Source organism: Solea solea, chromosome 15 (genome assembly GCF_958295425.1).
Source record: "Solea solea chromosome 15, fSolSol10.1, whole genome shotgun sequence".
NCBI classification, from domain to species: Eukaryota; Metazoa; Chordata; class Actinopteri; order Pleuronectiformes; family Soleidae; genus Solea; species Solea solea.
In genome coordinates, this window is record NC_081148.1 from 7,221,530 (window position 1) to 7,249,520 (window position 27,991).

Sequence of the window (27,991 nt, forward strand, 5' to 3'; positions counted from 1 at the left end):
GCAAGAATCCTCCGTATGAAAATATGTGTTCTTAAGCGATTAAAGTTGATTTAGTGGTCCATTAATACATCATAACACAGCATTAGACTTTCTATCACTTAATTCCTCTGCTGACAAAAATAAGACTTTCCTCTGATGATCCTGAAAGGAAGACTTTTCAATCTTGAAAACATTGCAGTCAGTATTTTCATCAATTTAATGTATACATTTATTTTGTGAAGATACTGTTAGTCAACCACCCGATATTCCAGCTCTTAGCACTTCAACACATTGGATACTAGCAGAGCGAGTAGACAGCAGCTAACTGGTGCAGAGTGTCGGAAATACTGAAAGGTACCAAAACCTAAAAAGTCCTGGTATCCCTCTCAAAAACGTCTAAAAAAACAACAACTTAGAAAAACTTAAAAAAACATAACTAAATAGGTTCAATGTTTATAGAAATAAAGCAGACAGATGTGTATGTGCGGTGTCTTATTTACATCATTTGTCAAATCAGGGAACCTACTTAAACCACACTCATGCAGTGTTTTGAATTGGGATTGCAGCAACCATTTTAAGTTAAAGGTCACTGTATATTTTACATCACCATTAAATTGGTAACAAAACATTTCTAAGAAAGTCTTTGATATTGTGAACTCAATGTTCCAAGAACATCTTGATGGAAAGTACAAAATTCATAGATTTGGAGATCGAGGGTCAAAGTCATGGCATCGCAAGAAAATTCAGATTCTCCGATACTCTTGAACATTAAAATATATTATTATTAAGTTAATTTTATGTGTTGTCTGTGTTTTCATTGTTGACCCAAAGGCTCACACATGCCCTGTTCTGGTCCTGGGCCAGAGTGAAGCTGAAACACAAATATTCATACGGTCAACACTGCCACACTTCAGTCACACGCAGTCACGCACACACAATGTGCTGCAACAACTGTGGATGGTTGTTCCCGTTATTACAGCTTATGCATACATTTGGTGGTTATTTTCATTGTAAAGTATGTCATTGTACAAAATAGGTTGTAATGTACATCTCCCTTTAATCATTCTGAAAATCCTCGCTGTCTCTCTGCCTTCTGTCAACAACACTCATGAGTGAATCAGTTTAGTAGGGCATGTTCCTGTTGCTGCAGGCTGAGTCTGTGTTTTCATGCACACTCTCATGCTGCTTCATCCAAAAGTCCTGTTGATGGTGATGATGATGATGATGTAGCAGCTAACTAGCCTGGCTTTTAAATGCATGAGTCTGACTGCGCTGATATAGGGATTTTGTTTAGATTGAACAAAACTAACGTAATGCTTTTTTTAAACCTTTGAAACTGCAACTGCAACTGTAACAACAACAGTCTGAACACCGACTGAACACAGTCATACATTGTGATTTTTCCCGGGTTTCAAGCCACATGAGAAGTATCTGAGCAAATGTCGTTCCAAGTGTCATTTATCTCCCCCGGTGTTAGTATTAGTTCCCCGCTGTAAACAAGCGCTCACTCATTCCACTACGTACTTGTACACACAGTGGACATTGTGACTGTTTCTGGGCTTCACGTGGAGCTCTGCTGCCGCTTTCATCCAGAACGACACACCAATCACATCAGATAATCACAGCCTCGAACGCCGGCTCACCAAAATAACAGTGTGCCTGCGACATGTCTGTGAGGGTTCCCTCTGTAGGTTTGTGCACAAGAAAAAAACATGTGAAGAGGAATTTGTGGCAGTTATGATGTAGATTTGGTTCCCGTACTCTAAAAGGGAGCTATTTTAGGCATGAGCAGAGCTGCTGTGTTAAGGGGAAGCTTGAAGCTGTGTTCTTCTTTTCCATCACTGAACCAAACAGGGCAGAGGCTTCAGTCTGCAGTGGTAGCAGCTCTGTGGTGAAATAACAAAATCCAGCTTTGAAATTCAAACGTTGGACTTTACATGTGCGTGTATCTCTTTTTTCTTGTGCCCAACTACATTGAGTCTCTTCTGTTGTGAAATAAACATAATAGTTTTTATCAGATGTAGATATACATTTTCTTCTTTGAAGAAAATAAATATATTTTATATATTAAAAAAAATAGTTGTAGGGTGGCGTCAGCATAGAAGTCAAGGAGGTAACGGCTAATGTTGAGGTCATTAGTCATCATGCATCCCTACGCTACAGTGGTTTGAAGGCTTTTATTTTGTAGACATGGATTGGGCTACAACATTTAGCAATTGATTACTAACTGAATTGTTTGGATAATCAGTTTGAGTTCTATAAAACAAGACACTTGACAACATGAGGAGTGGAAAACATGCATCTATGTTTTTTCTTTTACGACATTTTGATGTCAATGATAAATCGGTGATGAGACTGTGTATTCTAACAAAAGCAGGAGCTCCTTCACTCACCACTCTGCCATGAGTTAAAAACAGTAGATGAGAGGGTTTTTTTATGTGTGTGTGTGTGTGGCTGAGCCCGAGCCCTGGGGTGATGTGGCGGGGGCTGAGAGATTGGACCTCCTCTGCCCACCTGCCTCCACCTTTTGAGACGAGCAGCAGGATCAACCCGTCCACTCGTTCAGCCTCGGGGCTAAAAGCTCTCGAGCTGATAGATAACAGCTGAGAACAAAAGAAACTGGGGACTAATGGGTCGTTCTCTCCTCCTCCTCCTCATGTAAAACATGATCTTTCCATCTGGACAGCAGTAGACTTCGACTGCTGTTCTTTTCTTGTTGAGTTTACTGTTGAGCCAAGAACAACTGGTGACACATCTAATGAATTACTTGTATAGGAAGAACATGGTGTTATTGTTATTGTAAGTGAAATTTGCACAAATGCAGAAGTTAATATAATAGTTGTTTGAACAACTTGCAGGACAACAATGATCTATAATTCTTTTATTTTAAAGATTGTGTAGTAGAAATATGACCATGGCATTGTCACATTGACATATGTGTTTTACCATTCTCGTAACTGTCCTTATTGTTCTTTAGTTCTTTGTAGCGTGTCATGGTATTCTGTTTGTTTGATCTTAATGAGAAAAGAGAAATGGTCTAAAATAGAAAAACAGACTTCCTCATTAAAGATTTGACAATTATGAACAATGGAACATCTTAGTGCCGGGTCATCCTTACTATGGTCTGTGTCTGCAGAGCAGTGCTTTACATGCTTCTGTCCATTCTTAGACGAGGTTCTGCGTCAGTGATACTGTATTGTCTCTGTCTGTATGTGTTGACACTGGTGGATGTGCTCATATAACCTCACTCGTGTTTCCATGGTTACCGTCTTCTTTGTTGTCACTTTAGATCAAAACAAGCGTGCTGTGATTTGGAAATGGGCTGATTGTGAAAGTTACCGTCACACAGACCGTAGCAGACCTCGGCTTATACATGGACGTGGAAAAACATAACCTGACCATTATGTGGTTTTCCTTATACTGTACATGTTTTTATTTTAAGTTGATCTAAAGACAGCTGCTTATTGTCAATCTTTGGGCATGTTGTTGTTTTCTTAAAATTTGTGAAATTCTTGTTGAGTCTAAAGAAGGAAATAAAAACAAGAACCCTGTTAAGTTACCCATGTGACACGCTGTCGAGTGAATGTGGGCCTATTACAGCACTGAATGGTCCATTGGCTTTAATTTGCGATCATGAGGATGTAGTGAAATCTGTTAAGTGGTTTCTGTGTTTTTGTTTGATGTGAGAGAAAGAGGAAGCTGACTTCTTCCCATCGTTGGCGGTAATGTTTTTCAGTAGGAGAGAAGTCCGCAGTGCCATACCCAGGAGAGAGCTTCTGTGTGTGTGTGTGTGTGTGTGTGTGTGTGTGTGTGTTGTGTGTTGTGTGTTGTGTGTGTGTGTGTGTGTGCGTGTGTGTTTGTGTGTGCGTGTGTGTGACGCTGATGTACAGTACGTGTCAGCTTCACTAGCACTGGGAGAATAAACCCCTCTTCTCGTTTCTATGGTAACACTCCATTTCTGCGGCATGGGTGTGATTCAGGCTTTCAGGGTTCAGGCAGGAAAGCACCAATAGAAACATGCACACACATGTACTACGCACGCACGCACGCACGCACACACACACACACACACTGCAGCACAATTAGTCCCCTGTTACAGCTATGCCAGTAGCGGAACTTGTGTTTGGTTGGTTAAATGGGGGAAGGAGGTGTGTGAGTTTCACACACAGGGCTCCTGTGAGGCAGAAACACAGCAGCCTTATAACCTTTCCACTGACATCACTTTCATACACACTCTTTCATACACATGCTTCCCTACTCATAACACCACATGCCCTACTAACCTTGAATGTGTGTGTTTGTGTGTGTGTGTGGATGCTGTCTTCTATCATAGTACAAATCTTAACAGAATGTCATCTGTCCAGTCAGCAGCCGTCCACTCGCCTGAATCTAACCGACGGAGTGAATTCCATTGTGTTGAGTGACGTCTCTTTAACGGACATCTCATATGTCTGAACGTCTCTGAGGGATGGAAGAGGAGCCAGTGTTGAGGAGCTGTGAATCTTGCCCCGGAATCAATAAAACAGCAGTGTAGTGTCAGGATGGGGGGATGGGGGGGGGTGTAAAGGAAAGATCTTGAGAGGAGAAGGAAGAGAGAAGGAAAGGAGACGGCTCAGCCATGCGTGCCTGGAGTGAAAAATGATGGGATCAAAGCTGCATCTCTGTCCTTCTCAACCATCCATTCCGCTTCATCTGCATCATCACTCACGTCCTCACCATGTGAATGTTGGCTTCTTTTTGAATGTTGCAACCACTGGCTCATCCACACACTGCCCATGTGTTCCGATTAGATTGTGACTTTTAAAGACTGACGCAGTGGAACGAGTCCAGGGTGTTTGTGCTGTCACAGCTACCTTGAAAAATACCCACAGCTCTCTCCGCATGAAAGCTGCATTAGCACGTGTGTGGCTGTACATGCGTGTGCGTGTGTGTGTGAGCAGCAGCAGCACATTGCCATGACAGGCTCAGTGTGGAGTGGTGGCTGCTCTCATTTCCTGCACTGTCCATCATGTTTTATGTATGAGAGCTAAGCCGTTGCCAGTTAATCCGAGAGGCATATTAGGCTACTGTAGTTTAAAAGTTGGTAACCTGCAGCTAATCCCCAAAATACGTTATTCCCCAAATCCCTAAAAATACAGCACACTCAACTGCCAATATATGAAATGTGCTGCAGTAGAAGCTCATGCATGAACCAGTTTTTCATCCATTCATTCATCTTCTACCGCTTTATCCTCCACATGAGGGTCATATGACAAAGGGCGAAAGGCGGGACCCTGGACAGGTCGTCGGTCCATCACAGGGACACGCAGACACAAACCACCAATCTCACACTCACACCTATGGTCAAGTCAGAGTGTCCAGTTTGCCTAATCCCCAAATCTGCTTGTTTTTAGACTGTGGGAGGAAACTGGAGAAAACAGTGAGCAGTTTATTAACATATTTATATGAAGTTGTTGAGCTCAATTTTTAGGATGTCTTCTTACTTAACGCTGTATGTGCAACAGTTATAAACAAATGTCACATTAGTTCACACAGTGATTGAGGAAGCTTCTCAGCTCCACACGACTCTCTCTCTCTCTCTCTCTCTCTCTCTCTCTCTCTGTGGAGTTTGACTAAAAACACTACGTTTCAGAAGTGAATTCCACTGCACACAAACCAGTAGTTACATGGGATAAATGCTTACCATCAAACTGGGGGGGGGAGACCAGAAACAACACCATCTGTTTCTGTAAAAGGTGATAACATTCACTCTTGCATTCAGTATAACTTAATCCTGGAATCCCAGCTGTGTGTGAACCTACGGTGATAACTTGTAATGTCATTACTGTAACTTTGGGTGGTTTCAAAGTGCTTGCTCAGGGGAACACTTGGTGCCATTAAAGGGGGACAGGTGTTAGCACGAGTTGAAGGGCAGCAGTGGTCAGATGACGGACAGGTGGCTGTGGGTAGGGTGGAAAAAGCTCTCAGTGTGTGTGCGTGTGTGCGTGCTCTGTGAGTTTTTGATTTCAATATTTTTATTATTAGTAATAAAATGACACACTCACGCATTCACCCTTAACCTGTGAGTAACAGCCACATGTGCAGGACTATACAAATGACACTTAATCTACACAAAGATAGAAAATGCATCAATTAACAATCAACAATCCCACATTCTCACTCACACTTTAACTCATGGAAACCAGTATTATGGTGAATACTAGTAATACTAGTCACAGTTCTTCATGGCATAAAGACACACATATTTGCACACATAATCTAAGCAATTCTAATTCATTATCGATACATTTGCGTACTTCCGTAGCCCAATTTGTAATTTGTCTTCGATGCTAGTTTTTCCATCGTTAACTGTAAAGCTTTCTGTTTTTGTTTTCAAAAAGAACGTTTGAATAAACCAAAACCTGAAGAGTTCATCTGCTTTTTCCGCTTCACACTCTGTCTCTCTGATGCTGCTGCTGGCCCGTTTGCTCTTTTTGATTGAAATGTTTTGTGTCAGATTTGGCTCGGCGTGGCTGTCGTGAGTTCTCTGTGGTGAATCGGTCGCCTCTCTCTGTGAGACGCTCTGTTATTCAGTCTGACGCTTGTTGAGTCAGGTCGCCTCGGTGCTCAGACACTCCAGACTGACACTGATATTAGTCATTGCTGTTATTGTGATCACAATATATCACTTGTTGTTTGTTAAATATTTGTTAATATTTAACATTCTCCACTCACAGAACCTTTAGTTAAGATCTGGTTGATAGTTCCTGATCTGAGGTAGTTGTGTCATACATTTACTGACATGTTAAAACATGGTTGGGCTTTTTCTTCCCCAGTAACATGACAAAGAGTCGTGTCTATTGGGGTCAGTGCTCTCATTGCCACTGACGGGAAACCATGGCAACCACACTCCTGACCCAATAACCATCACTGCAACCCACAGTTTGACCTTCACCTCGGGTCACGGAGGCTTCTGAGTGTTTGTGTATGCTGTAACGCACACTACATGATGACAAATCGTCACAGTTCGACACATCTCGTCGGAGCTCCATGTTTGTCTGTGCCACTATCTGTTTGGAACCAGATGTGAGTGATCTGAGGCAACATTTATCCCCAGATTCTCCACATCCTCCTCTGTAAACTAGTGGTTTTCTGGTTCTGCATCAAATCAAACAGACAACAAAGGTTCAGACGACCGCAGGCGTCGCACTCGCCTCTGCTGCCACCACCACTGATATGGCAGATTTAACACAAACTGTGGCCGTGACTGTACACAATACATTTTACCTGGTGTGGAGACACAATAGCAAGGTCGTGGGTTTGTGAAACATAAGTATATATAGTATAATATAAATGAGGAATAAGAGGAACTGGATAATGTTTTAACACACATTTGTATGAAAGCATTTTTAGTATAACTGAAGCTAAAGAGTTAATAAAACCTTCTAAGAAAACATCTGCATTGATGTAGAGTTAACTTGTGTCGGTTTATGACTGTAATTAATGTGTCACAATCGTCCTATTCTCAGAAGCAGGGAATTCCAAACATATAATCAAAAAGAGGACGCACACATACGCATGCACGCACACCTTGCCATGTATATACTCGAAGATGATAATATTAACCATACACAACATTCAAACTAGTAACTGTTTTTTATTTTGTGCGTGATTTGTATATTTTTTGGACAAAATCCCCAAAAACTAAAAAATTTTAAGTCACATTTAGCACTGGTGCTCCAATCTCTATGGCAACAGTGTGATTTTAAGGTAGATGAGAAAAGGAATAAAGAAAAAGGAGAAAGCCCCAAGAAGGTGTGTTCAGAACACAGTTTTGAATTAAACCTGTTTATTTTGACAACGCCTGTAAGCGCTGCAGATGTCGGACTATTTTTAACCAGTGAAAAACCACCCAGTGATGTCAGATTTCCTGCCGTTTTACCTCTGATGAGGTAATGCATGTATAGGACAGATGGTTACAGCGGGGGGGGCCTCTAAACCCCCTCACTTATATAAATAAGCCTCTTTGTCATATTCAGAATTAACCTGCATAAAAAAGTAAAACTGTGGCGTCAGATGGGTTCAAACCGTCTTCTGCCATCAGGTAGATATAAAATATTCACGTGAACTGAACTTCATGTCCTGGTTTCATAACATCTTGGTTAACGGTTGGGACTGCAGAAATCATTAGGGTAATGCTTTACTAGATAAAGTTTGCACTGGAGTCCTGATTTATACCAGGAAACTGGACCACATCACACCAGTCCTCAGATCACTGCACTGGCTTCCTGTGTGTCAAAGGATAGATTTTCAAAATCTTACTCTTGGTCTACAAAGCACTCAATGGTCCTGGACCAGAATACAACCTAGACTTCTTAGTTTCCTATGAAGCATCCAGAGCTCTAAGATCATCAGGAACAGGTTTACTGTGTGTTTCCCACACCTGAATATACCTGAGGTCTGCTCACACTGTCGGCTCATTTAAATCAGGCCTGAAAATATAATTATTTACTGCATTTAAATTCTAAAATAATTATCTTAGTTATCAACTCATTCTTGTCTTTTAAATGCAATTTGTTCTGGCAAATCACACTTTTATTTCTTATGATTACTATGACTGTCATGTCAAAAGACTTAGCAATGTGATGATGATGACTTTGAGTATTTGACTTAAAGCAAACATCAGTAATAACATGAAGTTCTGAGGTTCTGCCCTCTTTTACCCGCAGCGTGTGTCTGACCTGTATGTGACTGCTGTGTTTCTGCACATGCATGTTGTGTCTGCTTGTGAACCGCAGCTCATGGTTTCATTTTGGTTGATTGACATGTGAAAGGAGGCGGGCCTTGGGGCGTAACCCACACCAGCAATTTAACCCACGTAAATACCACTGTCACTTACACACACACTATATAATCTTTTAAAGTTTTCCCTCTAACTCCATTAAAACTTAACACCTATGGGCCTGAAATTCTCTGCCACGGTCTTTGATTGGAGATGATGTTACAGTTAAATGTTGTCATTACAGTGTTGAGTTCCACTGTCGGGCCTGAAGCTGTGTGGAAAAAAAGTTGTGAGAAACTCTTGAATTAAATGCTGAGGTCTTACATGATGACTACTTATTGGATTTATGATTTATTGGAGTTGCAACATTCCAGTACGCTCTGAATGAAGTTAAAGTTAATGTAAATCATGTCTTAATTTTCTTGTTACTAATTCCTTGAAAAATATAAGCAATGCCTCTTTCTTACGTTCTCCTCCTGATGACGTTCTTTTATTTGTGTTGTGTGACAGGAGAGTCTTCAGCAGCTGGTCATGATGCCTTTACCAAACGTGCTGGTGCTGGGCCGGAACCCTCTCTCTGGTAAGTGTCTGCTACCAAAAATACAACACAATCCAGGTTTTACTGCTACTGTCCTTGGCCCAGTGCACTAACACAAGCAGGTAACCCCTTTATTGAATGTAGTGTTTCTACCTCGGCTATGCCAGGTTAGTATTAGTTATGGCCCTTTTCCACTATGATCCCAGCTAATTGTTGTAAACAGCGGGTGTAAAACAAAAATATAATTTGAAGCCCTGATGTATAAACACACTTTTGCTGATTAGATAATCTGTTGACAATCTAATCAGATTGTCAACAGGTTATCTGTTTTTTTTCTTCTTTATTTTACCTTTATTTTAAACCAGGTAGAACTCACTGAGATTGTGTCAGCAGCACACGTCATAGTAAATATTAGAGATTAAACAATTATTAATAATAATAATAATAATAATAATAATAATAATAATAATAATAATAATTAAACAATAATAGTATAGAAGTATAATGAATACTACTATACTACACTGGTGTAGTGTGGTCTACTGTAGTGGGTATATTGTCAGTGTAGTTTTGATGCAAGTTGAAACGCGTGTTCTCTCAGTTGGCCGAGATAATGAAACTCTGTACCGTGGCCAAGTTTATATAGTCTCTGCTGCATACTGTTTCTGGTTTAGCTGGTGGCTAGATATTACATTTTTAATGCTGGCAGACCATAAAAAGCCAAGTCCTTAGTCCAAAAAATCATTGGTGCCATTTTGGGCTTGATTGAACATATACATTCAACATTTAAGTCGGACTAACACATTAATCTGATATGTTTCTGAAGTCATTAAAACGTGTTGAGTAAGTTTGCATATAGATCAAAAAAGAGAACAGACTTCTCACACTTGGTTGACCCTCTTATCTTAATAAGCGTTCACTTTAAATCCCAAAGCTGTTGACTTTTAAAATTCGGCGTAACTGTTTTGATTTGACCTTCTGACTCCGGCCGTGCAACGAGATATGCCTGAGCAGCCGAGCAGCAGAAGTGCAGTGTCAAGTGTTTTTCATGACCGCTTTTTAAGCCCCACGAGCTTTGCACCAAGTGCTGCTTTATATTCTAATGAGACCACGACGGAGGAACTGAGCACAGAGTGTGATGAGCTGCAGTCAAGGTCATTGTAGTCATTATCAATGTGAGATATCTGTTTTGTATGTGGGGCATTCACACCAAATGTAAAGCTTGTGTGATGTCGGCTAAAAGCGAGTGTTTGGAAAAGCTCCCTTACTGTGCAAAAAGGTAAACATCATTATTAGTAGTGATGGTGAGATGAAGCCTCATGAGGCATTGAACCACTTGAGCCAATTGGTTCGAGAAAGGGTTCATTTCTCGAAGCTTCATGTGCACACGAAACCACCTACTGGCCAAGTGTATAATCACAGGCAGCTGTATCTGAACCACATAATGTGTGATGAATTTAATTTTTGTGTCTGTTAGAAATGACTATGAATTACAAAAAATGTATGACCAAATAATTTCTGTACATATGTGTTTAATACATTTTTTGAATGTATTCTGTGTGTGTAAATCTTCCCAAAATGGGAATATCATAATATGGCAGGTTGTGCAATGTTTTTCTGAAAATGGCATGGGCGTAATCAGGCAGAGGACAGTGAAAGTGCTTGTGGAACTAGGAAAAGGGCACAGATTATGCTTGTGTAACTTGGACAATGATGAGCCTCGCTGGCTCCATCCTATATCACCTATCCTACTCTCCTCCCTCTCCTAAATCTCTCTCTCTCTCCCTAAACTCTCCAAACTATATAAACGCTATCCAAACTCTAGTATCCAAACTCTCCAAACTATCCAAACTCTCAACTGACCGCAACTCTCCTTCAAAAACCCACATTTTGAATGGAGCCTGAGGGGTCTATATAGCCGTAAAACCTCGCGCTAAATCTGAACCACTTCACGAAGCAATCACGTGGTACAGCCGGGCAGCGAGGCTTCGGACGTCATCATTTTTGGCTCCTCCCCTAAATGAAGCAAGCCTCGATACGCGCATCGCGGAAACCCCCCCTCCCCTACTCGGCACACGCTTCGAAGCCTCGAAACGGAACGTCACATCACTAATTATTAGCTCCTCAGAGTGAGTGGTCTCCAGTGGCAGCTGGTGAAGCTCGTTTCATCTTTTCAAACACATGACTTTGCTTCTGACTCCTCGCACCTTTGTCAGACTTTCACCACATCACGTTCATCATGTTTGCTCTCTTTAGTTTTCACAAAGGGCAAATAGAAACTAACGAAAGGTGCCGCACGAGGTACACACACGTTTGTATGTGTGTCGTCGTGTTCGATTGTGTTTCTGTGTCACGCAGGAATGGATAACGACACTGCAAAGAAACAAAAAGTGATTTTTGGACAATCGACGCAATACAATGTGTCGACATTAGCAGAGATTATTTTCAAACACAAACACACAATTAGGCTGAGATCCAAAAATCTTGCCTTTTGAATCTTCATTCTGCCAAGTTGGTTTGTTAAAACAGTATCGTACGTTTCAGCTCGTCCCCCTGATCTAACGTGTGCTTCCACTGTGGGGTGTGTGGACCAGATACGTCAATTGCAAACCTATTGAAGAAAAAATGACAATGGAAACACAAATAATTGTGTGACACGGTAGAAAAACTCCTGAACTGAGGAGTTAAATTGACATCTTTCATGGATGTTGACGGGTGTCGGCACTGTAAGTGCTACAGGAGATTCAATTTATCATATCACATTTTTGAGGATCTATTGTATGTACAGCAGCTCCCAGATCTACTTCGACCTTACACATGGCTGAAGCAATTACTTATCGATTTCAATGCTCAACCCGACGCAGGCGAGAGTGCAGGGCAGCTCGGAGCAAGTGGACCAGAGCAGGCCAGAAGCATTAGACTGCATTCCTCAGGGTTTGACTTGCCCTTTACCCTCTTAGCTTGTCAGTTAATCAGTCAGTCAGAGCAGCGGTGGCTATGGAGTCTGCCTCCATGGCTCAGCGGCTGCCAGCTGAAAGTCATTGGCCATGTGGCTTTTATTACGCTCTCATTAGGGGGCAGAGGGACGACTCTGCATGTGCGTGAGTGCATGCACGTGTGTGTTTTTGTGTTGGCAGATGGGGGGAAGGGTGTCTTCACAATGCACTGTAGTACCCCCGCCTCGCCGGCATCCTCCCCCAGCCTCTGACTCACGCCCCTCCTCCTTATATACACAGGCGCAGTGATGATGTGCAAGCTCACGGGTTCTGTTTATACCTGGCATCAGTCTGTCCTGCAGCTCCCTCAATTATCTGTAGCTGCTTCACTCCAGGCCACTCGCAGTCTGCAGTAATCAATAGTTCATCAATACAATCTCCAATCAATAAATGCACAGCAATAGATTTACAGCTGCTGACCGTCAAGAAAAACATCATAATGTCTGCCTCTGTTTTTCTACTGAAGAAAAACTGCACAGCTGACATTAAACCGCCATCACATTTATTTATCACCAGTAAATGTAGACATTGGGAAAGAATGTGGCCAAACATATGGAGGTAGATGAAAGCACTTCTCTGCCATGATTCCCAATAGTAAGAGTAAGAGCAAAGATGACAAACAGAGGAATTCTGTATGTTTATGTATGTTAACATACTTAATACTATACATGCAGTAAATTATGTGGATTAAATATATGTGTATTAAAGGAGTAATCAAGAGAAAAGTCAGAGATGCTATTTTTTCCCAAATAAGCTACAGACTTGCTTACGTGTGTGCGTCTGTGTGTGTGTGTGTTTGTGTGTGTGTGTAGGCAAACATTTTGTGTGTTTAACAGTTTGTTTTGATTGGGTTGTGGTGTTCGATGTCTCTATATGAAACAATAGAACAGACAGAGGTGTTTATGTTTGTGTGACTGGACTGGAAGTTGCCTCTGTTAAGGAGGTTATGTCTGTGGTGCCACTGGTTCGTCTGTCTGTCTGTCTGTCTGTCTGTCAGTAGGATAACGTGAAATCTACTGAACAAAATTCAATGAAATTGAAGTATCCAGTATTCGGAGTAGTTCCAAATAAAGGGGTGGTGATTTTCTTTCATTAAAGCAACACTGTAACACACCATGTTGACAGCAGATGTTTGATGACTTTTGATGTCTCTTAAACTGATCTGAGTTCAGCATTACTCTTGAACCTGAAGTCTCTCAATCTCTTTTATGGCGTGTTTCCACCGCTTTGCTTCGCCTCGCCTTGCCACGGCATGTTAAGTTGCGTTTCCACCATTAATAGTGGAAACTAAAAATAGTAGCCTGTACCAGGTACTATTTTTAGTACCTGCTCACTATGCAGTGAAGACTCCACCCACGTTGAAAATCTTATTAATTAACTGATTTTAATGATTAAGTGCACCAAAAATAAATGTTTTGCTCGTCACTAGTTTGTTTGTTTGTGTCGCGTATAAAATGATAAAATGATGTCACAGCAGTTTCGTGCAGCCTTTGCTATGACGACCTAGCCCAGTAGAGTAGATCCGAGAACTGCTAGAACTGTATAATGGAGAAGTGCTGAGAAGTGTTGCTTTATGTTTTGGTGGGCACTGTATGCTATAACACCATTTTCTAAAAATGAAAAACTTGTGACACTGTGAAAATCCTTGATTCATGATTCATAACTGTTCTTCTTTGTGGTCAACTGGCATCAGCTCAGTTGTCCTTGTGTGTGGTTATGGCTTGTGAGTGTTGCTGCTCATGACTCTGACGACCTCCACAGGCTCTGAGCCTCCGTGATGATGTCACTTCACTCTGTAGCTCAACTTACAAAGAAGCACTGTTTTTCTTTCAATTATGTGAAAATAAGGTTCACATGTCTCCGTCCTCTACTAAAAGCATTATCAGACTGATTGTGCTAGTTCTTATCACCGACAGAAAGTCACTGCTGCCTGAATGAGTCTATTCAGTATGACAGAAGAGAGGGTTGTTGCTGTGGATTGCACATGCATGCAAAAATACATTGCCCCCCCCCCCCCCCCCCCCCACACCTTATTAACTCACATCCTTGGAGACAAATTAACAATGACTTTGCAGGAAGAAGACTTAGTCACTGTCCCCCTGACCCCTGGTTTCCTGCTAAGAGGATAAAGCCAGAGAAGGAAGGAAAGGAGGTTAAAAAGGAAGCACAGAGGTGCATGTGATTGAGTGAAGGGAGGAAGGAAGGAAGCATGGGTGGTGATGTGTGCTGCAGAGAATAAATGGATGAAATGAGTGTGTTCGAGGGAAGGAAGAGACGGGGAGAATATGAGGCTTGATGGGTAACACCCCCTCGAAGCCTCCATGCTGCCACTGCTTGAGGATCATCTCTATTCTCTATTTTTGACATCCTGCTGCTGTCCTCTCCTCTCTCCATTATTTTCTGTATTCTTCTGTGTTTTGAGTTGCCTGTGCTCCTTGCTTTCCTCCCTTTTGTCTCCCCTCCTTTCATCTCTCCCTCTTTGCTGTCTTTCCCCCGTGTTCACATAAATAATGTATCCTATATGGTTCCTTATCTTTCCTCCTCCTTTGCGCCAGTAGATTTACCAAGCTAAATCCCGTCCCTGCCTAGAATAGGTTCCTATGGCTCTGAGAGAGAACCTTTAAGCCCTGCAGCTGGGAGAATTAAAGCTGTCACCCTTCAGATGTTGCTTAAATTTGCCTCGTATGCTTAATACTCCTTTTTTATACGATGAATGCAAGTGGTGAGGATGTTTTCAGAAATGTTCTCCAGACTCTGGCTTTAAACTTCCCTTCCCTGCAGTACAGCTGTGATTCTGATGTCTGAGCTAATAATACATGTTTCCTTTCCATATATTTAGCTGCGGTGTGTCCAACCTGATGGCTGCAGAGAGCTCCTATTATTGAGAGCGACAAAAAGAAATTGCCTTATTTGGTGTTATTGTTACATTTATGATTGGACTTCAAAATTGTGATTTCTTTATGAGTGAATAAAAGTGGAAATCTTTAGTGTTCCATTCGCTGTTAAGCAAAATAACCCACATGGGATCAGTGAAAACAACTGATTTACAAGTTACTTGTCACTTGTTTGTGTGTTTCGCATGTAACGAAAAGTCACGGCAGTTTCATGCAGCCGTGCAGTGATGACTCCGCCCACTGTGAGTAGGTACTTTTTTGGAGTGGAAAACCAACCTAAACTGTGCCGGGGCGAGTCGAGGTGAGCTGGGACCTAAGTGGAAAAGGGTCATTACTGTCTCCAAACCACAAACTTATACAGACTGTACATTCAAAGTGTGATTTGCTCTCAAAACTGACACTTAACAAGTATTTCTCATCCTGAGTCAGGTCTGGAATCCATTATTATCTGTCAGACGAATAATCTCATAAAGCTCCATCTTAGAAGGGGAAGGTCTAATCCTCTCTGCCTCATCCAACCACAGATGTGTCGCTGTTGTTCGTTTACATTCTTATTTAGTTTGTCTTTATTGAGAAAGGAAGAATGGAGGAGAATGGGGATTGATTTGATTGTGTGGGAGATCCCTTTTATAATTGATGAATAGATCCTGACAAAAGGTCCAAGAGACACATTGTGTTTTTTGGCGTAACACTGAGCCCTCCCATAGGAACTGCTGGGTGGTGGTTTGTGGTTCCCAGCGATGGATTCCATTATCCAGCAGAGTCATGTTTGCATTCATTAGTTTGCAATCATTTTGAGAAGCAGTTTTATTCGTCTAATTTGATTTTCATGTTAAATCATTAGGAAATGGGCTACAAATGGTAATGGTGTAGATCAAATGAGTCTTTCTGTCTGCTATGCTGTTGCCGTTGTGATGAGACTAGATAATCTAATAATCTAGATTTATTATTATTATTAGAGTTATTATCTTGAAAGGAGGACAGTGGCAGCACTCATCATGTGGTACACCCGGAACCACATGATAATCCGGCTAATCATATACAATCTGTTACAGATGGAGTAAATCATAAACAGGCATAGTCACAGATCAGCAACATGCTTGTGTATAATATACCTACAGGTTAGTCAGTGTAACACACACGTACACCACCTGGTTTATTGTTGTTCAGCCTCAAACCCCCCCCCCCCCCCCCATATGAGCAGATGAGCAGATGAGCTCAGGCCTGTTGTGCATCATGCTACCAGCTGTTAGTGGGTTTCAATCTGTCCTGACATGTAGAGAAGCACTGGAGTTGATCCTGCCAGCTGACAACTCTGGAAAACACTGTAACTAGAGGAGGGGGTTTTATTAACTGAAACCACCTAACTGTTAATTGGAAATGAAAGTGGAATGATTGGATCAAATGTCTTTCTGACATTTGAAGCATGTGCCAGGGTACATGGATGGTTTGGACCCCATCTGCCTCTAAATCTCTCACTATGATACAAGATAATCTTGTAACTGCACAACATCTCCAACTCACTTGAAGGTTGAGTCATACTTTCTGCATGCACTGGTACGTTATGGTCCCTTGGACATGTGTGAGACTGTACACATGGACGATACGCTCGTCTGCTTGCTGAACAAAACTCTGTGATTGCTCCGGGTACGGCAACAAACCGGAGTGGAACGAAAGGAACGTGGGATCAGGTGTGCAAGCACCAGGCGTGGAAGGAACAGAGCAACACTGGCCCACATTTTATTATGAATAAGACTGCAGCATGTTTGCATTACTGGAACATGAACATATGAAGGCTAGAGTCCGTAGAAAGACCCCACCCCTCAAAAAAAGGAATCTCCAGAAGTACATTAGTTGAGCACATCTTTTGCCAAAAACATTTAGGATTATTTTTTTCAGACAAATTTACAGTGACAAATGATCTCTTCTTGTTTTATGCAAACATGTTTACAGTGGTTTAGCTCTAAAATGTCTTTCTCTGTATTTGTGTGTGTGTTTTAGAACAAGGTCTGGACGAGATGAAGAAGCTGTTGCTGCTGTTACTCGGCTGCGCGGTTCAGGTAAGAGCCACTCAATATTTCCTTCTCATCCCATAAATCTAATTTTGGTTCATCCTCCAGTGATTGCTACCACTTGCTCCCATTGATTAGATTAAATAACTCACTCTCATTCTATCCTTCATTCAGCTAATGTAGTTTGGTCAATAACAGAGCAGGCCCTCTTCCTGTCAGGTGACAAAGCCTTCATTCAGCTTGCACTCACTGCATTACATCCCATAATATCTACTACTGATGAAGTAGCTGCTATTAGCATTAGCATTCTGTTGTCGTAAACTGATTCATTGCCAAGTGCACTTTTGCATTCATGGAATTTGCTTTCAAAGCATTTAAGTTAGAATCACAGGAACATTCAGCACTTTCTCGATGCTCTACTTGACATATTGTTCATGTCAAGTGTGTATGAGGCACTGATTCACCTGACTTATGAATCAGCATAAGTACACACACTGTAATAAAAGAAAATGAGCCATTGATGCAATTTGTAAACGGTTTGTTCTAATCTCTGGCAGCAGGTGAGAAAAAATATCTCTGATCCATAAGATAAACTTTCACTTGACGACTACACTTGTCTCCTGAACACAGCTGCTGCCTTCCTGGAAACCTGTTGCTCTACTAACTTCTACTTGACCCACAAAATTCCACTTTATAACAAAAAATCTCATATTTTTTTCTTTGTTTACAGTGTGAGAAGAAGGAAGAGTACATTGAGCGTATCCAGACTCTGGACTTTCACAGCAAAGCTGCTATTGCTTCCCACATCCAAGAGGTATTTCTGCTCTATAGTCCAAAACTGGATCTCCTTTGCCTTAATTTCATGAATTTTGGTTATAGTTATTGATTCAACTGTGTTGGAAACCAAACCATTGTTTTAAACGTTTAACTTTGTCTTGTGATGGAGTTTTATTAACGATCCAATGGTGGTGATTTCAGGTGACTCACAACCAGGAGAATGTGGTCGACCTGCAGTGGTTGGAAAGTGGAGAAAGCCCAGCTGAGGATTTGGACAGTCTGTCCCGAAACCTGGCTTTCCACCTCAAACACCTGGTGGATGAAAGGGACACACAGCTGGAGGTAATGACACACACACACACACACACACACACACACACACACACACACACACACACATATGCATACACTAACCCTTTGGACAGCTTAAACAAAGCTGTATCCCTAACCATAACCATTGAATGCCTAACCATCTTAACCTAACCACAATTCAAAACTTAATCACTTCCTCAGACGTGAGGTTCTGCCTCTTGAGGACCAGGTTTTGGTCTCCATGAGGTCCTGACAAGGTCAGTGTTAATGCCAGAGAGTTCCTTGGAGAGACACAAATAAAGCATAGACAGTTACTCTTTAAGCCAAACATGAAGTACAATAAACAAGGCAGAGCAAAGTACAACAAGCAGAGTATTACAAAAATAGTGTTTTTTTTCAAAGTGATGTGGAAACTTTTCCCTTTTGTGCCACCACAAGAGATCAGCCTCAGGAAGGAAGGGTTGAAACTGTTAACTCTCTGTGTGTGTGTGTGTTTTATTCAAACTATATGCGTCATTTAATGAGTTTCCAACCCAAAGGGCACAGATGCCCACGACTGATAAAGCAGATGTGTGTGTGTGTGTGTGTGGAGGGAGAGAGGGGCTGTAATAGTCTCCAGATTATCACTCTGTAGTCCAGCCGCTCTCAATTAAAATCCCATTTCCTGTCATGGGCACTGGATCAAACTAGGCTGTGTGTGGGATCGTAGATGTACTTTTTGCCCACGGTGCCTGTAGTCTAGTTTTGGGGCGGTGGTGTTTAAGTGAATCCATTAATCAACTCTCCTCTTCATGTCCCATTGTTGATATTTTTAAATGTTGCATTAGAAATTAGAAGTTACTTATGGACACATTCTTTGAGAAATATCAATGTTGCCCTTTGTCTTCTTACCCTCCATCTAGACTATAGTGGAGTTGACCCAGGAAAGAGACTGTGTGCAGTTGTCTCCACTGGCTCCGTATCCAACACAGTCTCCGAACGACTCGCCCAGCATGAGGAGGACCGAAAGTCGACAACATCTCTCTGTGGAGTTGGCTGATGCCAAGGCCAAGATCAGACGCCTTCGACAGGAACTGTGAGTGCAACAGCTTTATCAGCTTAGATAATAAGTAATTGCTGAAATTGAGGGAACAAACGGGACATAGTAGTAGACTAGTTTAATTCCAGTAGCAAAAACTAGAAAACTTCAAGTCTGACATCCACAGAGGTCACTGGCAGGATTATACTTCTCTTAATCTGGTTTGTTACTAGATTCTGCTTTGTTAACAAACGTGAGACAAGGGTTATCAGGGTTATTACTTGTACTTTTACAAGTGTCATTGATACTGTAGATCACATGTCAGCGGTTATTACGGTCAGTATCATGGTAACTTATTGTACGACAGCCAATATTTAAAAATAAATACGTGTATCAATCTAGGGCTGAACAATTAATTGACATTTTAGCAAAATCGCAATATGGCCTACTGCAATTTTGCATAAAAACACACAATATTTCTTAAAGCCCTAATGTGTGTCAAAATATCAATTTAGATGAATTATTGTCTTGAGCTATACACATCTAAAATGACCTCAGATGTTACAAAATATTTGCTGCTGTTGGCTGTTTAGATATTCATTATGTTATTTATTTATTTAGAATAAAAAAAGTAAAAAAATAGAATAGCATAAACCTGCATATTTTGTGATTGTTGTAATGGGACCTGTGGTAGATACTGTAAGTTTTATTAAGTACAGGGTGGAAAAACCTCAGAGTCAATTTCCTCTCTGCGTCTTTATTATTCAAACGACACATGTCTGCTGTGATGTCACGCTCTCCCCCCACACACACACACACACACACACACACACACACACACACAAACACACAAACACACAAACACGTAAACTACCCTCTCACAAACCTGCAGTGGCCTTTTAAATCTATCTGTCTATGAATAATAGACATGTAATCCCTCACCATACCAAGGCTTAATGGTCAACAACATGGATCTGTTAGATCTTTTCCTCTCGCTGCTGCCCAAACATAATCATTGATTTAACAGACTGGCTGGTGCCATGAGGTGGTTGTTGTGTTTTCAATAGATAAGATCACGTTTCAGCAAAAGTCTGTGTGAAGTCAAGTCCAGTGTTCTGTGGTTTTCTGTTTAAATGGATCCTGTCTTACATTTGAGTGGCTCTAATTTCAGGACTAGAAGTACATTCCTCAAAATAAAAAACACATAAAAATGAATATAACCTTCGAACATTGAGACGATGTAACGGGACACGTGCCTGCTCACTTGCTGTGAATTTTCCACAGATTTTCCTGAAGTTTGACTTGAGATCTAGCAGAAAATGTTATAGAATATAAAGTTTCTGGAGGAATATTTGGCGCGTGTCCATTCTTGCGTTCAGCTCCTCTGGACAATTGTAGGAAAACTTGCTGGACGGCCCTGATGTTTGATGATGGAAGTAACCATCAGAAATGAACAGCAGTAGCAGTATCTGTCATGACTTACTAGGTAGCAAAAGTTGGTAATGCTGATTAAAGGACAGTGACAACACCTAGATGTGATTTGATCAGCTGACACTCGAGCAAAGCAAGAGAGACCCGCAGTGTTTTTTGGCAATGGCCCTTAATGGTGAGTAAAATTCCCCAGGTTGCATTTGGGCGTATTGGTCCCGTAAATCTGCAGGAGATTTAGCTCTCCTGTCTCCTCTGTCAGGCAGACAATAGTTTGGTGTGAGTCTAACTGAAAGCCTGAACGATGTGGTCGTAACTCTGAATGGAGTGCCGCTCGCCCTCTGCTTGGTAAAAGGAAAAGCATCTCTCTCCGAGTGTGAACCTAAACTCATTGACTGTTATTCTCGGGATGAAAACATTTGTCAGTGTCGACGTCTCACTTGACCCACATCAGGATGATAAATCTTCAGTCCACCTACAATGGACCTAACAACAAGGCTGTGAGTTGTTTTGTTTGTAGGTTGCCATGATGTGTGTTGTTGCTGTGGTGTCTCTGTCATGTGATGTGAGTCTGTCACTGCTGATGAAGCCCTGTCACATGACTGTGTTGTCTTTTTTTGGGGCAGACACAAGTGTGTGTTTGTTGAAGGAGAGCATGTCAGAGCCCGGGGTGATGGTTCAGTGATCCCAACTCACCACAGTCATCTGTTTGTTCATGTTTCCTAAATGTAAGACATGTAGAGTAAGACTGTGCCAGACATTTAATTTGTACTGGTTTCATTTCATCTTTCTTTAAAAATCTACCTTTATTGGCTTAGCTTTTAATATATATGTATTATACCAGTTACACAGTAATGCATAACACACAACACAGAATCTGCAGCAGTGGGTAAAATCATAACTCGACCTTTAGTCTTTCTCAGGTTCAGATTAACCAGCAGTTCACTCTGCAGTAGATTATTAACTTACTCTTACCTTGTTGACACCAGTTATTTTTAAAAGGATGTTTCCAACCAACTGTCTAAATGACCTTCAGCTTACAGAATAACTTCATCCACGTGCTTCAACAAGCGTCTCAGGTAGCGAATCAAGTCTACATTATTGATCATCAAATACCAGAGAAGGACCAGACCAGACACAGATTATTAAAGATAATAAAAGAAAAATTTGTCCAGGCGGACACAAAGATACATTTCGAAAGACTGCACTTTGGAAGGCATTTGTACAAATCTTGGTTTTAAGAGTCTTAAAATGCTGTTGCATGCAAACACAAACACACAGGGAGTCCAGGAGTCCACATTAATGTGGTCCCGGCTCCAGTAAATAAAACAATTAGGATTTTCTGTTATGATGTAATGCGAGGCAATCGACCAGTATGCTCTTGTGTCCCTGTAGAGCTAATTTACTTCATATTATTATTTGTTGCAGTGGAATTTAAAATAGTTTCCATTATGGTTTGCTAAGATTAGCCATCAGAGGTTGTGCATTCATACATGGGAGAACAATGATTGCTGTTCCTATGACACTATCTGTTAGTTAAGCTTGGAAAAAGTAATTCCTTAGAAAGACATTTATTCAGGGATGTTGTCAAGATTTGGGGTCATGGGTAGAATTTAAAGTCGGGTGTCAGACTCAGTCAGGCTTTTATCAGTCTGAAGAATAAAGGATGTCAGCGTTTAAAACATGGCTGCGGTGCATACAAGTGTTTGTGTCTGTGCTCGTGCACATGCAGCGAGTGTTAAACCATTAACATAAGTAGCAGAGCCAGCTGCATCCATAATATGAGCCCAAAGCTAATCTGCCATGCTAGACTGGACAGGTGTTTGTGATTTGGGCAGGGAGAGGGGGGCGGGGGCGGGGGCTGGGGTTGGGTTAATGACGGAACAACAAAAACAGAAACTGCCTGAATATTAGCTCCAGATTTTTTAAGATAACATCATCTGTGGGAGAAAGGAGGAAATCAATTAGAGAACAACAACAAAAAAAAGGAGACAGCCTTTTCTTTATTGAGATGCTCCCTGAGAGCTGTAATCAGATAGACTATCAGATGTTCCGTAGAGTGCGCACACACACACACACACACACACACACACACACACACACACACACACACACACACACACACACACAAACTCACATAGCTATCCTTTTATGGACACTGCATTGACTTCTGTTCATTTGGACAGTCTAAACAAAGCATTATCCCAAACCCTAACCATAACCAGTTAATGTTTAACCCTAACCTTAACCTTACCCGCTCTTAGCCCTAAACTTAACCATGTGGATCAGGTTTTGGTCTCCATCACTTTGACTGTTCCTGACAAGTGTTTCAGCCAGAAATGGGAACAAACTCACGCACACACACACACACACACACACACTCTCACTGGACAGCATCTCAGGAATGCAGTGAGTTTTTCTTCAAAGCAGTGCCACACATTCTTCCTCAGTGGTAGAAGGAGGGTGGAGAACTTACACACACACACACACACACACACACACAGACACACAGACAGTAAATATACGGCTGTTCTACTCCAGCGTCAATCACACTAATAATACAGTAGTGTGTTAAATAGCAAACCGTTCTGTTGCCTGCACCAGAAACTAAAGTGTTCTCTCCCTCCCCTTCTTTAATCTGATGTGTTGTGGAAATGGAGACAGGAGTTTGAGCCACAGGGCCACATTTGCATTTGTTTGTCCCTGGAATGGTCACACGGTCCTTCACGTTCCTCTCTTGTTCTGTCAGTATGCATGTCGAGCCGTGTGTGAGGACCGACAGAAAGAGGACATTAATCAGCAGTTGAATTCTTCAGGGCGAGAAGACACATGAGAGACATCTTGGTCTCCTGACCAGCTCACAACACAATAGGCTATTTTTAATCTCGGTTTTAGGAAGTTGGGTCTGTGGGTTGTCTGGCAAACAGTCGCACATGATGGGATATGGTCTCCTTCACTAAAACCTATAACTTAATTCATCATGACAATTGCACCTAAGTAGGATTGCTCCCTGAAGTTTAATAGCATGAATGCTTCCTCTTGTATGACTCCAAAACAATCCAAGCTGTGTAAAACTACTTCAAATAAAAGCTCAAAGTGAAGTGAAACGATGAAGCGATTCAGACAAATTCTATGAACTACTCTGTGCAACTCTGTGTCAATAAGTTTCCACCATTAAATGATTACACTGCACTCCTTAAAATGGAAAGGCCCCAAAGGAATGAATGTCCTCGTTAGTAATCTGATTTAATACATTCACAAATGCGTCCTGTTAAAAACACTGTCTCTAGGTTACATACTCCTGGACTGTTTCCATGTTGCCCTTGTTTATCATCTAACCCTCATCATCTCGTATTTCAGAGAGGAGAAGAGTGAGCAGCTTTTGGACACCAGGCAGGAGCTTGAGAACATGGAGGTGGAGTTCAAGCGGCTTCAGCAAGAGGTGAGGCCTCTGGATGCACACAGAACACAAACCCCCCCCGTCCTTTCTCCTTCCCTCCTAACACCTGCTCCTTCCTCCTCCTTCCACGTACTTTGCTTCTGTGACACTGCCAGGCTTTAATCAGTCAGCTCGTGCCTCAGCTCATTAGGGGCTATTAGAGCTATCTTTAGTCCAGCAACGGCCTCGCATGGCTTTTGATTTGGAGTGGGTGGCAGGCTGACAGTGTAATCTGTTGTGTGGAGAGATGCTTCTGTCTGTTGTCTCTTTGTGTAACTGACGTGGTTTGTGAATTGTTCTTGGATACATTTGTTCATATAGAGTCAGTGAATGTACACACTTATAAAGAAAAGCACATCTGTGAGAACATCTGTGTTCCTGCACTTCCTTATGTAGAGATGTGAATGCTTTTTTGCAAACGTCTCCACTAGGGCTGCAATGATAAGTCAATTATTAATCAATTACTAGATTAAAGGATTTGTTATAATCAATCCATCAGTTTTAGTGTCTTTTAACTAAAACAAGAAATGTCAATATTTGATGATTTCTTTGCTCTGTATAAGAAAGAAGTTATAGAAGTTAGAAGTTAAAAACACAAGTTCAAACATTTTCTGACATTTTATGGACAAGCAACTAATCGATTCACTGACAAAATAATCGAGAGATTAATCAATTATGAAAGTGTGAAAGTTGCAGTCTAATTTCCTCCATTTCTACCTCCTGCAGAGCTACCAGCTGCTGTCGGACGCTCGCTCGGCTCGGGCCTACCGCGATGAGCTGGACTCCCTCAGAGAGAAAGCCATCCGTGTGGACAAACTGGAGAGCGAGCTGAGCCGATACAGGGAGAAACTTCACGACATCGAGTTTTTCAAGGCCAGAGTCGAGGTACGCCACTGTCAAGCTATAACACACAAGCATATACAGTATGTATGGGAAAAACTAAAATGTGTGTTATTCTGTAGGAGCTGAAGGAGGACAACCAGGTCTTACTGGAGACTAAGAGCATGTTGGAGGAACAGCTGGATGCCAGCAGGACGCGTTCTGACAAACTGCATCTCCTAGAGAAAGAGAATCTGCAGCTTAAATCCAAGATCCATGACCTGGAGAGGGTGAGATGATGGATTCATGTTGTGTCAGTACAGACTACAGTGATGCTTCATTTGTTTGCGCGCAATAGCAGTTAAAATCAAATTAATAGGAGTTAAAATCAAAAATCAGGAATAATAACTTTATTTCCATGTTTTTTTATTCATAATTTAAACTCATTTTCTTTATTTATGTAAAAAGAAGAAGACAGTACAGTTCTTTCAGCTGTTGTGTATTCAGTATTTGGCCTCTGTTCTCTCCAGGAGAGGGACATGGACCGTAAGAGAATGGAGGAGCTGTTAGAGGAGAACCTTGGGCTCGAGATGGCGCAGAAACAGAGCATGGACGAGTCCCTGCACCTGGGCTGGGAGCTGGAGCAACTATCTAAGACACCAGACCTCACTGAAAGTAAGACATAGGCTTCATCCATGCTACTAAGTCCATCCATCTTCTACCACTTTATCCTCCACGAGGGCCGTGGGTGACACTGGTGCCAATCCCAGCTGAAACAGGGTGAACGGCGGTGTTCAGATAAAAATGTGTTTCAGCTCTTCATCAGACGTGATCTGCGTCCACACTAACACACCTTAAAACATAATCACATGACCAGACAGGTGCACTACTGGGCATGTGCATGGTAATTGAAACAGGAAGCTCATTCTCTGAAGTAGAAAAAGCTTAATTTTAGAAAACTAATGGGAAACAACAGTGTTGGAAAGTAAGAGCATGGATCTCTGTTAAAAGACCATAAATGAGGTTAAAGCTGAAACTTTTTCTGGGATTTTACAGTGCTGGGCTATTGTGGATTATTATTTTATCAGGAGCCAAATATATGCATTTAAAAGCATACAATAGGAAAGAATGGGTCTTGGCCAGGTTGAAGATCTTCAGAAGGTTGTACAGAGCAGGCTTTGGTTAATGGCTCTTGTCCTGGTGTCATCTCTATGGCCCTCGTGCATTTGCCAGCCTCCACTGTGTTTTCTTTCCACTTGGTTAAGAGCTGTAATTAATATTCAGTCGCTCCTGGAGGGTAATCTGTGCATTTGGCTTATAAAGCCTGTTAAGAGGTTTAAGTGGCCAGGGATCTGGTTAAGGGAGGGGTGTGAGATTGATTTGTTAAAATGGCACTTAAAAGGCTTTAGGACCTGTAAAGTTAAACCAGTGTGTTTTTGTGTTAATAACATTTGTGAAAGTAGTCTGAAATGTCCTGGTTGTCTTTGACTCAGTCCCTCAGAAGTCTCTGGGCGAGGAGGTAAACGACTTGACCTCAAGTCGCCTGTTGAAGCTTGAGAAAGAAAACCAGACGCTGCTGAAGAGTGTGGAGGAGCTCAGAGGAGCAGCCAGCCAGGACACTGTGGCAAAACTGGCTAAAGTCAGCCAAGAAAACCAGAAACTCAACCAAACGGTGAGTAATTACCTGTAGTTAAGTGGTTTTCTGGACTGGATAAGAGTCAAAGGCAGATTATTTCTAATACGATCCACTGAGATGTACTGTGGCATCATATATATCACATTTGACACGATGGACTTTGAGTTCAGATATTTCAGAGGTTGAAATCATAAACTTACCTCAGAATAGGCCTGTAGAAGGAGTTGCATCATGACAAACTCCCCTGGCACTTTTCAAATCTTCTGACTAAATAAAGAAATTTTCCTTATTGGTTAGAAACCGCTTGCAGTTCATTTGCCCCTTGTTCTGCCCCTTCTCAGTCTCACAGCCATGATTAGCATATTGGACAGGCACTCCTCTATAATACATCACCCTAACACTTGCCTGTAGACCTTTTCACACAGTGGCAGGAATAAAACAGAGAAAGGAGAGTGCATAGAGAAGGGTGGATAGGAGGATGAAAGCAAAGCTGTAAATCCAGGCAGCTTCTTGCATTTTCTTTTGCAGCCTCCGACTCTTTAATGCCCCTCACTAAGAGAAGTCTCTCGGCTGTTTTCAGAAACATAAGTGTCTCTCTGTTTCCTCTGAATCAAAAGCATAAAATTGTCTTTTTCTCTCACAAAGAGAACATTCAAAAGTGATTATCTTTCTTGACGTCTTGAACCAAGTGTTATTAAAATGTGATTGTGTGAAAAATGTGAAAAATACCAGTTAGTTGGGGATTACATGTCTTTTTTAGGGACAAAAGCTAGTTTGAAAACAGCTTTATGTTAGTTTATGGATTAAGGATGATTACAGTAATAGGGTAGAAAATATAATGAAAAATTAGAAAATGTTGCTTTTAAGTTGATAGAATTGACAGCCACCATAAGGTCATTATCTTGAATACTCTTGAATACAAAATAATTCAAACCAAATCGGGACAGTGCGACGTTTTGAAAATGTGTCTTTGCGTGTTTGCAGCTGGAGCAGCTGCAGACTGAACTGACCACAGACAGGGAGTCGCTCCGCTGTGCAGAGTCTCTCAGCACTGACCTGATGAAGGAGAAGGCTCTGCTGGAGAAAACTCTCGAAACCCTCAGAGAGAATTCTGAGCGACAGGTACACACATACACACACACACACAGTATAAAATGCATTAGTCTTGTTTTTTCTTGCCTAAATGCCACATAAATGTGGTCAATTTAATACATTGCACAGACCAACTTATGCAGGAATGATAATTATAATCACATGGAGCATTTGTGTGCTTTAGCATGTAGCTAATGCTGTGGTTTGTGTACTGGACATGGTACACACGGTCAGACACAGACAAACGTGGAGATTTGAACAATGTGCGTCATACACGACGCGCTCTCCAC

The 27,991-nt window shown here is 41.6% G+C and overlaps 1 protein-coding gene across 8 annotated transcripts in view; it reads left to right on the forward strand.

Annotated features, from left to right (window-relative positions):
• Positions 1-27,991, forward strand: part of LOC131473693 (girdin-like) — a 68,433-nt gene that overhangs the window by 20,643 nt on the left and 19,799 nt on the right. For all 8 annotated transcript variants that reach the window (XM_058651154.1, XM_058651147.1, XM_058651149.1 and 5 more), the window contains exons 4-14: positions 9,251-9,320; positions 17,170-17,228; positions 17,911-17,994; positions 18,159-18,299; positions 19,172-19,344; positions 24,076-24,157; positions 24,881-25,039; positions 25,117-25,263; positions 25,504-25,648; positions 26,467-26,645; positions 27,594-27,731. In XM_058651154.1, coding sequence (XP_058507137.1) covers positions 9,251-9,320; positions 17,170-17,228; positions 17,911-17,994; positions 18,159-18,299; positions 19,172-19,344; positions 24,076-24,157; positions 24,881-25,039; positions 25,117-25,263; positions 25,504-25,648; positions 26,467-26,645; positions 27,594-27,731 — 1,377 coding nt within the window. The remainder of the gene's footprint in view (positions 1-9,250; positions 9,321-17,169; positions 17,229-17,910; positions 17,995-18,158; positions 18,300-19,171; positions 19,345-24,075; positions 24,158-24,880; positions 25,040-25,116; positions 25,264-25,503; positions 25,649-26,466; positions 26,646-27,593; positions 27,732-27,991) is intronic.